The following is a 13,340-nucleotide window of genomic DNA, read 5'->3' on the forward strand; positions in this document are numbered from 1 at the left end:
GGGGGCTGGGCCGAACTGCCGGGGGCGGGGCCTGAGGATCGCTCGCAGAGGGCGGGGCCTGCCGAGGACTACTGGTGGAGGGTTTCCCACCGTACCGTGTGATTCCCTCCGTGGCAGGGGCTTTCTCGGGACCTGGGTGGGACGGGAAGGGCAAGTAGCCATCTGTTTACGCTGGACAGAACAGACATCATGGGTGGGCGGAGGGAACAGCACGTGCAAAGGCAGAAGGACCTGGGACTGGTGCACGAGCCGAACGGGCAGCAGCTCAGGTGATGGTTTGGGGAACCGGGGAGAGTGTGGCCAGAGATTAGCAGTCAGGACGCCAGACCAAGGAACCGGGCTTTATCCTGGAAGTAAGGAAGGACCAGTGGAGAGCGGGTGCCTTAAGACTTGTGGGAGAGAACCATGTCTTTGCTGACTGAGTGGGGCTAAGAGGCCATAGATATTAGCCTGGTGAGACACAAAAACCCCTCAATTAGAGTCCTGGGAAGGGAAAGGAAGAGAGGGTCCTAAAGGATGTTGAGGTGACAGGAGTTCAAAGGAGGCCAGGTGAGGTCTGAAAGGAGAGTCTGAGGTGGTGGGAGGAGCACAGCCCTGCCAGGTACCCCACATACACCATCCGCCTCAGCCCCAGGCTTCCTCCTCCAGTGTACTCATTGCTCCCTCCCCTCGCACTTCAAGGTGTGCTGGACACCCACCGTATGCTGCAGATTTTAAACCCTTTAAGGGAATACTGGCAAGGGGCTGCACAGGAAAAGCAAGATCCTCATTCAAGTGCATAAAGTGCACCCTTGTGCTCCCGGGGGTCTAGGGTACCAGCACCAACCACCACTGCTAGTGCCCTGGCCCTGCTATACTCGTGGGCAAACTTGCCCAGCGTGAGGGAAGGGAACCTAGGCTTTGGGGCAGGGTACAGAGCACAGGCCTTGACTGATTTGAGGGGCAGAGCTGCAGATCAGAAGGCCAGGGAGAAGGGGTGGGGTTTGCCTGGGCTCCTGAAGCACACTCCTGGGAAAACCACTTGAGTCAACTGCATCCCTCTTTTATTCCTGGGATGGGGACTTTGTGGTCTTTTCCTCCAGGATGCCCCAACTGATCAGGTGCTGGGTGGTGTCCAGCCACTGTAGCCCAGGTCCTACTAGCTGCTCAGTCTTGAACTTCAGGGGACCCCCCCCAACTCCTTGGCAGCTTGGCATGGGCAAATTACTTACCCATCTGTTAAATGGGATCCTGGGTCCTGGCCAAGGCAAACCAGATAAAGTAATCATGGGTCATGGGCTCTTCAAAGGGGTGCCCAGACACCCAAAGGCAACTCAGGAGTGGGGACTGAGGACTCAGGAGGTCAACCAAAGGCCCCACTGGAATCCTCCCTGCCCCTCCCTTCCAGATTAACCAAAACCTGCTAATTGTGGCAGCCTCTGCATGCTCCCCTCCCCCACCACCTCTTCCTCCCTTCCCTCCCCTCCCCTCCCCCTTCCATCCGAATGATAAAGGGTCTGGCCGCCAGCTCAGCCCAGCCTTAGCCCCTGGCCCTGCCTCCACACTGCCACACTGCCCCACTGCCCCGAGCCCTCAACCAGGCCAGGCCTCTGCCCACGCTGTCTACCTTCCCTGCATGGGGCCCTGCAGCGATTCCTGCCTGGGGCCCCTGGAGGCAGAGTCGCCCTCCCAGCCCCCCAAGAGAAGGAAGAAGAGATACCTGCGGCATGACAAGGCCCCCTACACCTACTTGGCCATGATCGCCTTGGTGATTCAAGCCTCACCCTCCCGCAGGCTGAAGCTGGCCCAGGTGAGAGGGTCCCCACTCTCCCTCCCACTCCGTGGCCCAACCTTTCCCCAGACCCATTCCCCACCTACTTTCAGGCTCAGACTCTGGCCTCCACCTCCACTTGGCCCCACCCAGCTATGCTCGTGGGACCAGTGCTGAGGGCTTAGGGGCTCAGGCACTACCCTTCTCCCCCCATAAGTGTTCTTCTGTGAGGGTGGGGCAGGTGGGCCCATGCCAGTGCACCCCTGAGCCTGGCTGTGGGGGAGGGGTGCTGTGGGGTGCTACCCTCTCCCCGCGTCGGCTCACAGCACCGGCCGGCTGCCCGGTGGTTTCAGATCATCCATCAGGTCCAGGCGGTGTTCCCCTTCTTCAGGGATGACTACGAAGGCTGGAAAGACTCCATTCGCCACAACCTCTCCTCCAACCGATGCTTCCGCAAGGTGGGGTAGGGTGAGGGTCGGAGGCTGGGGGACCGGGCGTCCTGAGCACCCCGGGGTCGGACGGCCCCACTCAAGTCTGCCCCCACCCCAGGTGCCCAAGGACCCTGCGAAGCCCCAAGCCAAGGGCAACTTCTGGGCGGTCGATGTGAGCCTAATCCCGGCAGAGGCGCTGCGGCTGCAGAACACGGCCCTGTGCAGGCGCTGGCAGAACCAGGGTGCTCGGGGAGCCTTCGCCAAGGACCTGGGCCCCTACGTGCTGCATGGCCAGCCCTACCGGCCGCCCAGTCCCCCACCACCGGCCTGCGAGGGCTTCAGCATCAAGTCCCTCCTAGGGGACCCTGGGGAGGGGGCATCCCCCTGGCCCAGGCTGGCACCACAGAGCAGCCCAACTCTGGCTGGCACAGGGAATAGTGGGGAAGAGGCAGTGCCTACTCCACCCTTGCTCTCCTCTGAAAGACCTCTGTGGCCCCTCTGCCCCTTCCCTGGGCCCATGAAAGCAGAGGGGGAGACTTCCCAGGGGGGAGCCATTGGGCCCACAACCCTCTCCCCAGAGCCCAGAGCTTGGCCCCTCCATTTAATGCAAGATACCCCAGGCCCCAGAGGGCTGTCCAGTGGGGGACACAGGGCCCCCATTTGGGGGCAGCTGCCCACCTCCTACTTGCCCATCTATGCCCCCAATGTGGTCCTGCCCTTGGCACCACCACCCAGCTCCTGTCCCAGGTGTCCACCTTCCACCAGCCCAGCCTGCTGGGGGGGGGCCCTTGAAACCCGAGGGCCCTCGAGGTTGCTCTGGGATCTAGACGCCTTCTTCCAGGGGGTGCCCCCCAACAAAAGTATCTATGACGTGTGGGTCAGCCATCCTCGGGACCTGGCTGCCCCTGCCCCAGGCTGGCTGCTCTCCTGGCACAGCCTGTAAGGCTCCTGCAGCAGGGCCACTGCTCCCTCCCACCCTGCCAGCTTGTTGATGAGAACCAAGGCCACGAAGGTGTCTGCAGCTGTAGCAGCCTCAAGACACGGGCACCAGCCTTGCTGGGAGTCCACGATGTTTATTGGACTACTCCACAAGTGGTGTGGCCCAGCAGGGCATAACCCTCCCCTGCCAGTCACACCTCTGCCTCCCCACACAAGGCAAGGCTAGAGAAGTAGGGCTCAGCCTGGAACAGCCCTTCCTGGCCCCACCTTCTCAGGCCATCGCCCATCCATCTCTCCCCATCTGTTACCTCCCCTCCCTGGCTCCAGGCTGGGGGAGGGAAAGCCTAACAGGGGTCCAGCCTGAAGTCCTGCCCTCTCAACTGTCTGGGAAGGAGGTAGCACCTTTTTGGGGAAACAGGTTAGGAATAAAGACATGGTCTTGGGTGGGGGGAAGATAACAGTAAAGGAATTTACAACATTTTAATGCCATGCCTCCTGATTCTGAGGTCAGAGGTGGTGACTTGGGTAACCACTTGGCTGAGATCTGGCCCCCCTGGCTCTGGGATTCCCTGCTGTGTGCTGTGATAACAGCAAATGGTGATAAGGAGCAAGCTGAGAGCCCTGTAGCCTTATTGGGAGGTGGGGATAATTTCTCCAGGCATAACACTGGCTGGTGAGGTGGAGGGGCAACTCTGGGAGTTTCGGGGCAGTGGGCCCCTGGAAGTCAAGGGTGTTGTGCCCTGGGATGTGGGGTATAGGGACTTTTCTACTGCCTCTGCCAGCAGAGGTGTGTCCTCAACCCCCTAGACCAGGGCTAAGGCCCAGGACTACCGGGGCAAACCCTCTGGGGGCACGAGGGCAGAGCCGGAGCCACTGTCTGGACTGGGGCTTGGAGGACTGCCGGGGGACGGCGTAGGGGTGCAGGGGGTCCCAGTGAGCGGGGTGTCTGTACTGAGGGAGGAGGGCGTCCCGGAGGAGCGCGGGACCCTGCGGCGCCGGGCTGGCCCCAGCTCCACTTGGCCCACTCGCTCGGCGAACTTGAGTGAGCAGACAGTCTCCCCAAGATCCTCTGGCCGCGTGGAGATCTGCAGGGGGAGCGGTGCTGGTGGGCGGGCCCCGACTGGGCGGCGCCTGGCATGCAAACGACCTTCCCGGGGCCCCGTGCCCGTGCCTGCCGGGGCGCCCACCTGCAGCAACAGCACCGCAGTGTTGCCGGGGCCGAGCGCCGGCTGCAGCAGGCGCGTGAGCTGCGAGTCGCGGAAGGGTACGTGCGGCCGGTGGGCCCTCAGTGCAGCCATCACGCCTCCTAACGCCAGCAGCGAGCGGTTGATAGTCTGGGCCTCCCGCAGACGCCGGGCACCGTCCCGGTCTCCCCGGGGCGCGCTGGTCTCCCCTGCCTTCCGTGCGCGCTCGGATCCTGCCAGGTCCACCAGGTGCAGCGTCCCTAGAGAGGTGAGCGAGCCCACCGTGGAGGCAGGCCGGGCCTCGGCTGCGCTGGGGACCCCGCAGGGCTCAGACACTGGCTGTGGTACCTGTGGTGCCCGGAGCGCACGGTGGAGACGCTGCACGCAGCGTCAGCGTGACCAAGGCATGCGAGCGGGAGCTGTGCTGGTTCATGGCGGTGGCAGCAGTGGCCCGGTTGCTCCTCCCTAGGCTCAACATCTGCAGGACAGAGCAATAGCGCTGGTCTGGTGCAGGATCCTCACCCCCAGGTGGAGTATAGGGTGGCAGGGCCTTGGAGTGCTGGGCCATCCACTAGGCAGCCTTACCTGATGCAATGTCTCCAAGTTGGGTATGTCCCAGTGGGTAAGGCCAGCCACCTGGATACCCCCCTGGCCTTCTGGGCCCTGCCTCACAGCCAGGCGCTCAGGAGGCCCTGGGGCCAGAAGGTCTCTAGTAAGAAAAAGGGAGGGCTTCATTTGGGGTTGCAGCAGCCCTGGGCCAGAAGCAGGTAGGAGGTCTGGAGACATGACCCTGACCTGACAGCCTCATTGTAGATCTCCACCATGCTGAGGGTCACACGGTGCTGCCCTCTGGCTCCCATCTCTCGGAACAGTGACTGAAGTGCTCTAGGAGCTATGCCAGGGTCCTCAGGTGGCCCCTGAGGATGGCATGGGGTGCCACATTGGGCTCACATCCAACCCCTGGCCCTAGGAGCCACCCAGAATCCCTAGCACCTCTCCCCCCACGGTGTGGGCTCCACCCACCTCCATGCTGTAGGTCTTCCCCGTCCCTGTCTGACCGTAAGTGAAGATGCAGACGCTGTAGCCATGGAGGCAGGACAGCACAGCTGGCTCCAGCTCCCTGAAGACCTAGGGGTAGGGGAGAAGTGTCTTGAGCTCCACCCATGTTCCCCAATTTAGGATTTATTTGGTGGGTTTGGGAGTGCAGTGAACAGAGCTTAATTCCCCTGGGAGGATGACTCTAGGGGCCCATAGGGGGAGTGTGGATCTTCAAACAGGGACCCTGTGTCTCCCCAGAGAAGGTGCTTGCAAGAATTTGCCAGGCAAAAAAAGGAAGAGACATGACAAGAAGAGAGAACAGCCTGTGCAGAGGATTTGGAGTCCTGAAAACCACTTAAGAGGCCCTGGGGAGCTTGGTCAAGAGCCCAGATGCTGGGGCTTGACTGCCCAGTTCCTTCCTGTGCCTAGGTTTCCCCTTGGTGAGGTAAGGGCTACAGTAGCACCTACTGTGTACCTAGAGTGCCAGAGTAGTACTTGACACACAAAGGCTGAGCCCAGGAAGAGCCTGGTGGGTATGGAGGATCATGGCCAACCAGGATGCCTAGAGCCCAGGCACTAAGAGGGTGCAGAGAGGCAGCTGGGGGGGAAGATGGGACTGGAGTGTTCACCCCATTGACCACTGAACACTAACAGCAACTTTCTGAGCAATGACATGACTGGCTTTCATGCCCACAGAAGGTTGCTGATAACCAGGTGGGCGGTCAACTCAACTGTCAGTTGACAGCTGACAGCCATGAGGACAGAATCCAGAATTCTGGGTTCTATGTGATCACTAAGATTCCATGAAGGAGGCACTAGGGGTGACATTCAGTGGGCAGACTGTGGCACTACTGCAGAAATGGGGAACACTCATGAGGGGCTTGGTGACAGATGCCTTTGGTTCAGACACATTGAATCGGAAGGCCCCGTCTAAGAGGGCTGCCCAGAGGACAGTAGACAGGGGTGAGGGGTGGGGGGCTGAGGTCAAAGGGATGTGAGAATAGAAAAGTAGGTAGAAAAGGAGGTGGGGTGGTCTCTGGCCACATGCCAGGCAATTATCACCCCATCCGTTTGAGACTGGCAGGCAGCCCATCTGAGTTGCGGCCACTCTGTCCCTTACCTACTCCCCCCTGGCTCTTAGCCTCCATGTCCTCAGCTATGAGAGCTCTAGTAGCAAAGTTTGTGTACAGATGAAGATGGTGTGTGAGAAGCAAGTTGGGGGTGGGCTGGGACTGCAGCTCCCACTTTTCCACTGGTGTCTGGCAGGAAAAGAGGGGATTGGGGAGGAGAGTTGGACCTGGGCAGGGCAGCAAGAGAGCACCAAGGCTGAAAGCTCCCTGCTCCCCCGCCCACCTGTCTTGGGGGCCACAAAGCGAGGAGGGGTCCCTGCTCTCACAGTTGGGCATACCCTAGACCCCGAGGAAGGGGAATAGGCAGCTGATGAAGCCAGGGAGAAGGGGGCACCAAGCCATTGCCTGTGGGGTCAGGACACTGTTCACCACTGCAGCACCCCAGGCACGCCCTGCTGTCAGTTGTACAAGAGTAGTAACTGTCACCTGAAACAGGTTAATTTTCATTAGCTTCCTGTTAAAAGACTGTTTTTGAAGATGTTAACCTTCCTGTCTAAACCAGGTCTGTTTCCTTGAGGCCTGCAGAGCTTGGTGGGGGGACTGGAGAGGGCAAACCCTGGAAGGGAAGAAGGCACCCAGCTGGTTTGCCAGTCCTGCCTTCCCTTCCCAGCTAAAGCCCAGCTACCCTCCCCACTCCAGGTGGCCAGACAGACAGGGAAGGGGAAACTGGAACCTCTTCTGCTCTTCAAGGACTCTGAGAAAGAGTGAGGACAGGTGCAAAGGCAGGCTGTCACCTCCTCCTGGCTGGCATCTGGAGGGAAGACCCAGTCCAGGCGAAAGCGACGATGGCGTCCTCGATAGTGGGTGGTGACGGTGCCCCCTGGGCCGGGCTCCACGCTCACCAGGCTGGAGGGTGTCCCTGGCCTCAGCCGACATAGCACACGGATATTTCCTGTGGTGGAGAGCAGTTAGCAGTTGGCAGAATGCCTCCCAGGTGCTGAAGTACAGAGGCTCCACTTCCTCCAGCCTGCCCTCCCCACTCCCTCCACTCCCCAGGTCGGCCATACCCTTGAGCTCTGGCAGCCGCCCGGGGCATCCGGCTGGGGGCCCCTGCTGCCCTGCAGGGAGCTGAGTGCCAGCCCCTCCTGCTGACAGTGCCCCCAGGGCCCAGGATACCTGAGGGAACAGGGGTGTGAGGAAGACAGCGAAGGAGGAGCTACGAGTGGGATGGGGTGCTGAGAGCAAGAGGGTGCATCTCGTAACCATCTGGTGATGATCCACAACTTTCAGTGGCCTTGGGCTCCTAGAGGCATCATTCGGTGGGCCTGGGATAAAACCCAGGAATCACAGGCAAGGACATCATACCAGCTATCTTCTCTGTGCTTCCTGGCAACCCTTTGAGGGATTTACTGTCAACCAAGCTTCCACAGGACAGAAACAAGGCCCAGAAATGAGATCACACCCAGGATCACACAAAAGCTATTCTGGTTTCAGAGCCTATGACTGGATTATTAGCCCAAACAATTTCCCTAGGCTGGAAAGACAGAAAAGTCAGGGCTCCCCCATGGGAAAATAGTAAGTAGGCTGCCCAGAGAGTAGAGAATAGATAGGAAAAAGTTCCTGACCTGGCCCCGGGCCTCACTCAGTGAGCCCTGACAGCTCTGGGTGAAGGTGCTGACCAGTCCTCGGAGGTCCCCACAACCCTGACGCAGGCTGGCCATCCGTGCCCGAAGTCCTAGAGAGGGGAAGTCTTTTGGAAGGAAAGCCCAGATCTCAGGGCCTTCCCTGAGCCCCCACCTCCAGCCCTTACCTGCCAGCTGCCCGTGCATCTGTTGCAGCTCCCGTCTGCAGTTCTGCTCTGCCTCCTGCTGGAGCTGCTGAAGGGCCCCTTGAAGGCCCTGCAGCTGCATCTCCTGTGCCCCCAGCTGCCCGCCCAACCCCACCTCTGTCACTGAGGAAACAGGCAATGACCAGGCCTTGCCTCAGCACCCCCAACCCTAGTGCCCCAGCCCTCCTCACCCTGGGCCCCGTGCCCACCTGGACTCGGAGGGCTTCTGTGGTGTCCTGGGCCTCCTGAAGCCGGCCCTGGAGCTCCACCAGTGCCTCCGCCTCCTCCTGCAGGAGGTGGCAGTCAGGTGGGCTACAGAGCCAGGAGGGGACTCAGGAAGGGGCATTCTGTGGTATCATTTCACAGATGGGAAAATCAAGAGTGGTGGACAGAGCTAGCCGTGGACAGGTGCCTCCCAATCCATGCAGAGTTCCTTTCCCAGTTCCTCTGCTCTCCTGGGATCAGTCACTCAGAGAGATAGGACTGCTCCGCACAGACCATCCCAGGGCTTGTGCAGTCACAGACCCCCAGCAGGGCCTGCTGCTGGAGGCCTGGTGTGCAGAAGCCCCATGCTGCAGGGACCATTGCAGCTACGAAGCAGCTTACCTGTGGGGCCCTGGGCAGGGGGCCTGGGGCCCAGTGCAGCAAAAGGTCCCGAGTGAGGCTCAGGCTCTGCTTTAGGGCTTCGTTCTCCAGAGTTAGATGCTGCACCCTTTTCTCTGAGTCTGTTGCCCCCTGGCAGAGAGAGAAGCCCTCAGTGTTCACCTGCAAGCCCCGTCCCTCCCTGCACGCCACCCCCAGCAGCCTTACCACTCCCAGGCGCAGTCGGCCCAGCTCCTCCTCCTGCTGCTCCAGCTGTTGCTTCAGCTCTTCCAGCTGGGGAGAAATGAGGCACACAGGGTGGAGCTCCTTTCTCCAGTACCCCACCCCCTAGTCCCTGCCCGCTTCTGAGCCTCTCACCTGTCCAAGGATGAGCTGCTCCAGACGCTGCCAAGCTCTCTGGTCCTCATCTTCCGATGCCTCCCCCAGGACTTCAGAGAGGTGGGAAGAGCTTTCTTCTGAAGATGGGGATCCTGAAGTGGGTGGGCCCAGTTAGAACTGAGAAGGTCTCTGGTCTGGATCCTCTGGAGCAGGGCTGGGCTTGGAACCCTGGACTCCAGACCTCCCAGATTCTGACGGGCTTCGCTCCCTACACAGAGTCCTTTTTCAACTCATTAACTCTTACGCACCATCTGGAGTGGGGTGCTGCACCCGAGAGGCTGGCTGAGTTCCCTGGAGCAGGGCCTGCCTCCCCCTGGGGCTCCGAATCCATGCCAGAAGAGCCAGGAGCTGACTGGTCACTGTCAACAGTGGGGGAACCTCACCGGGCTGTAGAGGACATGAGAATCAGAGCAGAGACTGGACGGAGAGCAGGGTTGTGAGCTCCAGAAAGACTGGGGAGAGATGACAGGTTACTGGAGACAGTCCCGCAGCCCTGCTCACCTTGCCCAGGTCGGGAGAACTCCCGCAGCTCTCTTCCGCCCCCAGCTGGACAGAGAGGAACTCAGCAAGGCGCAGGAGAGCCTCTTCCAGGGACACCTCCGCCGGGCGGCCTTCGGCTCCCCCTTCCGTCCCATGCTCAGGCTCCGAGCAGCCTGCAAGGCCAGGCAGTGGGAGCGGGGGGCATTTCGGGTCACGTGTTGGAGGCTGGGCCTTCTCTCCCTCCCAATGGGGTCACGGGTACCCCTCCCTCTCTGGGAGGGCGGGGCTCCCTCCTGGCCCTAGCGCAGCGGTCCCGGCCGCACCTACCGGCCAGGCTGGTTAGCTCTGTCCACAATTCTGGCGTGGGCTGGTCGGGGCGACGGCGACCCCTAGGCTTGCAGCGGGCTCTCTAGGGAGGGAGCAGGGGCCGCCCTTGAGGAGGGGGCAGGCAGCCCGTGGGGCTCCTTCCCTCCGGGAACTGGGCCAGAGGGGTTGGGGCCGAAGTCTACGCTTCCAACACCTGAACCGAGACGAGGGTTCTCAGCACGGCCCGCTCCCCAGCGTCGGCGACCTGAGGACGTGAGCCACGCGGGCCTGCCGCGACCCAATCTGGGGGTGGGGGTGGAGGGCTGGTAGGCCGACGGTGCAGGCCCACCCCCGCTCACCTGGGCGGGGTCCCCGGGGTCCGCGGCCGCCGCTGCTCCGCCATCCCTGCGGAAGAGGCTGTAAAAGATATAGATGAGCAACGAATAGAAGGCGTACATGGGAGCGCGGGGCGGCAGAGAGCCCCGCTTCGCGCCGCCCCGCGTCCCCGCGCCCCGACTCCGCACCCGCCCGCCGCAGTGCCGGTGCGCATGCTCGCGACGGCCGCCCCCACGGCCCGGCTCCCACGGGCGGAGGGCGCGCGCCGAGGAGCCGGCGCAGGACAAGGATGCCAGAAACAGGTGTCCCCGCGGCCGCACCCGGAGGGCCCGCCCCTTCCCACGGCTCCGCCCCCAACCCCAACACCGCGGAGACCCGGGGCCGGTAGCGCCCATAGCTCTCGCACCCCCTCCTCACGGAATCCCGCACACTGCGTGCAACTCCCCCGCCCGGGCCCCCTCCCCGCGCAGCCCCACCCGGGCTCTACTGATCAAGGATCCTTCCGAACGACTGTGCCCACACACCCACCCACCCACCCAAACAGGACGCTTTCTCCAGGTCCCCCGTTCCTCCCTTCCGACCCCACCCCCTCCCAAGGCTTCCTACCGGCCCCGCCCCGGCCGCTCTAGCCGCCGCTCCTCTCGCTGGTGGCGGCTCAGGGCCGCGCTAGCCCGGGCCACCTAGGGCCGGCGGGGGAGGCGGGGCCGGCGGCGGCGGGCAGCCTTCGGCCTCGGCTGGCTGCCGCGCTGCGGACGCGAACTCAGGCACTGCGCACCGCAGGCTGCCCAGAGACCTACGCCGCCGCTCCCCTGGGCCGGGGCTCCCAGGACAGCGCCTCCCCGAGCGGAGGGGCCAGGCCGAGGCCCCGCGTGGGCCTGCATGCCTCGCCGCTCCCCCTCCCCCAGGCCCTGCGCCCTCTCTCATCCAGCCTAGATTTCCAGCCGCCTTGCCCCCTTTCCCGGCTGAATTAGGTTCTTCTTCCCACAGGTGTGCCCTGTGGCCTCAGAGGTCCAGAAAGTTTAGGACTGAACCTACCCAACGTCTAGTAATGAGGCCCTGGAACCTGGGAGTTCTGGAAAGCCGTCCTTAGGGCTCCAGGTCGCCGGCTTCTGCGCTTTCTTTCTCTCGAAAGTTGAAGAGTTTCCTGTCTTCTCAAACTTACTACTGCCGAGGTGCCATGGCCCCCAAGCCGGGGAGTGAGTGGAGCACGGCCTTATCCCACTTGGCGCTGGGGGCGGTGTCTCTGCACGCAGCAGTGAGCACTGCCCAGGTGAGTACCCTGGGGCCGGGCAGGAACATACCCCACTCCTCCCAAACCCCAAGGAGTTAGTTTCCTGATTCAGGGAGAGGGTGGTGGGAGGTGAGTCTAGGACCAGGTTTCCATGAGAGCCCCAAACTCTTTCCTGTTTAAAGAAGTGGCCCCTGGCCTCTTTTCCCTATGTTGACAGGTGAGTCGAGGGGCTGCTGCTGGCTTCCTGCTCCAGGTCTTGGCTGCCACCACCATGCTGGCTCCAGGACTGGGCACACATGAAGACTGTCTTGCTGGAGCCTGGGTGGCCACTGTCATCGGCCTGCCCCTTCTGGCCTTTGATTTCCACTGGGTGAACGGGGATCGATCTTCTGCCAACCTGCTCCTGGGAGGAGGCATGGTGCTAGCAGTGGCTGGTGACCACCTCGGCCCTGAGGGCCGCTCTGTGGCTGGTCAGGCAATGCTGTTGGTGGTCGCAGTGACCATCCTCATTGTGGCCGTTTTCACAGCCAACACTTATGGGATGTGGGGGGGGGTGATGCTGGCTGTGGCAGGTCTCCTGAGCCGGTTGGAGGAGGACAGGCTGCTATTGCTGCCGAAGGAGGATGTCTGTCGCTGGGCCCTGGCTGCGGGCAGTTGGGCCTACTGCCGGGCCCTGCACACACAGTGCCTGCAGTGGGAATGACGACGCAGCAAAGCAGGGCTTCTACTCTGCCAACTGCTTTCCCTCCCACCAGCCTGCTCCAGGGTCCTTCTGGCATAGGGATAGACTCTCCTTCCCAAAATGGGTTTGCTGCAGGTTAACTGGTCGGAGTCAGAGTCTGGGTGCTGTCCCTTGTCTGGCCACATGTGGGGACTTGCCTAGACCAGAGTGAAGGGAATGGGGTCCCAGGCACATTTTGGTGCCTGATTTTGGGCTGGACATGGTTGTGGGTCCAGAGAGAAGCCTGGTTTCCAATAAACGTTAGAAATTTCACAGGAATATGGAATCTGCCCATTCATGAGAAGGAGTGTGGGATCGTTAAGTGAGTTCCCTAACGCCCCCAGGGCAGCAACTGGTTTCCCTGGACAAAGGAAGGGGATATGCCAAAAGTAGCTTGGGGCCTCACCCAACCTGGCCTCCTGCTGGCACTTTTGTCAGGAAAGCCCCAGGGCTAAGAAGACATAGTCCTGGGCCCTCCATCCCCTGGGACATGGTAGAGTTCCAAATATCCTTCTGGCCTGGCAGGTGGTCCTCTGGGGCAGTGACCTTCACGGACTGATGAATGGGGTGGAAGCAGGGGAGGGCTGTACCACAGCACTTCCCAGAAGCGCACATCCCTTTCCAGGGCTGACTCGACTTCTACCTGTTTGCCCTCGGCCTAGTCCTGTTCCCTAAAGACTCTCACTTTCTTCCATGGACCCCTTCAGCCTCCAACCACAGGGTTAGGAAACGGGGTTTGGCAGAGCAGTGGGTTAGATTCCGGTAGATTAGAGGTCCAGAGTTCCCCCTTCCTGATAAGTCCGCTTGCGTCCCACGGTCCTGCACAAGACAGGGGAGCTTTTCGTTCGTGCCCTGCCCCTCAGGCTAGGGAGGCGAGAGCCCTGCGCACACTGAGTCTTGGGGGACAAAGAGGCAGGCACACCCCCACCTAGAGGTTTGGGGGGTTCTCTCCAGCCGGCAGGTTGTGGGGGCTGCCCTGATGGCACTTCTCGCGTTGGCTTCCCCGCCCCCAGGTGCGCGCCCCACAGCGATTCGCACTGAGTCC

General features: G+C 61.7%; 3 protein-coding genes across 9 annotated transcripts; 2 read left to right on the plus strand and 1 right to left on the minus strand.

The window, feature by feature from the left end:
• Positions 1-457: 457 nt before the first annotated feature.
• On the plus strand, positions 458-3,591 carry FOXH1 (forkhead box H1). The gene is made up of 3 exons (XM_045561172.1): positions 458-1,789; positions 2,104-2,208; positions 2,300-3,591. The coding sequence occupies exons 1-3, from the start codon at positions 1,616-1,618 to the stop codon at positions 3,122-3,124; spliced, it is 1,104 nt and encodes a 367-aa protein (XP_045417128.1). The 5' UTR covers positions 458-1,615; the 3' UTR covers positions 3,125-3,591.
• KIFC2 (kinesin family member C2) lies at positions 3,587-10,745 on the minus strand. Of its 5 annotated transcripts, none has more exons than XM_045561167.1 (18): positions 10,367-10,726; positions 10,029-10,110; positions 9,723-9,874; positions 9,470-9,608; positions 9,201-9,313; positions 9,051-9,116; positions 8,847-8,975; positions 8,450-8,527; positions 8,038-8,337; positions 7,480-7,588; positions 7,207-7,364; positions 6,818-6,898; positions 5,328-5,432; positions 5,100-5,221; positions 4,890-5,013; positions 4,653-4,782; positions 4,308-4,564; positions 3,587-4,205 (listed from the first exon to the last, which is right to left on the minus strand). In XM_045561167.1, exons 1-18 carry the CDS (start codon positions 10,463-10,465, stop codon positions 3,948-3,950), a joined length of 2,502 nt encoding a protein of 833 aa, XP_045417123.1. In that variant the 5' UTR covers positions 10,466-10,726; the 3' UTR covers positions 3,587-3,947. The 5 variants fall into 5 exon arrangements, with proteins under 5 accessions (XP_045417123.1, XP_045417124.1, XP_045417122.1 ...); XM_045561168.1 differs by lacking the exon at positions 6,818-6,898 and having other exon boundaries at positions 8,038-8,147; positions 8,223-8,337; positions 10,367-10,714; XM_045561166.1 differs by having other exon boundaries at positions 3,587-4,564.
• On the plus strand, positions 10,007-12,574 carry CYHR1 (cysteine and histidine rich 1). Of its 3 annotated transcripts, none has more exons than XM_045561174.1 (3): positions 10,007-10,280; positions 11,331-11,613; positions 11,792-12,574. In XM_045561174.1, the coding sequence occupies exons 2-3, from the start codon at positions 11,521-11,523 to the stop codon at positions 12,275-12,277; spliced, it is 579 nt and encodes a 192-aa protein (XP_045417130.1). In that variant the 5' UTR covers positions 10,007-10,280; positions 11,331-11,520; the 3' UTR covers positions 12,278-12,574. The 3 variants fall into 3 exon arrangements, with proteins under 3 accessions (XP_045417130.1, XP_045417131.1, XP_045417129.1); XM_045561175.1 differs by lacking the exon at positions 10,007-10,280 and adding an exon at positions 10,627-10,645; XM_045561173.1 differs by lacking the exon at positions 10,007-10,280 and having other exon boundaries at positions 11,048-11,613.
• The last annotated feature ends 766 nt before the right edge of the window (positions 12,575-13,340 follow it).

The sequence above is a fragment of the Lemur catta genome, chromosome 9, assembly GCF_020740605.2.
Source record: "Lemur catta isolate mLemCat1 chromosome 9, mLemCat1.pri, whole genome shotgun sequence".
NCBI classification, from domain to species: domain Eukaryota; kingdom Metazoa; phylum Chordata; class Mammalia; order Primates; family Lemuridae; genus Lemur; species Lemur catta.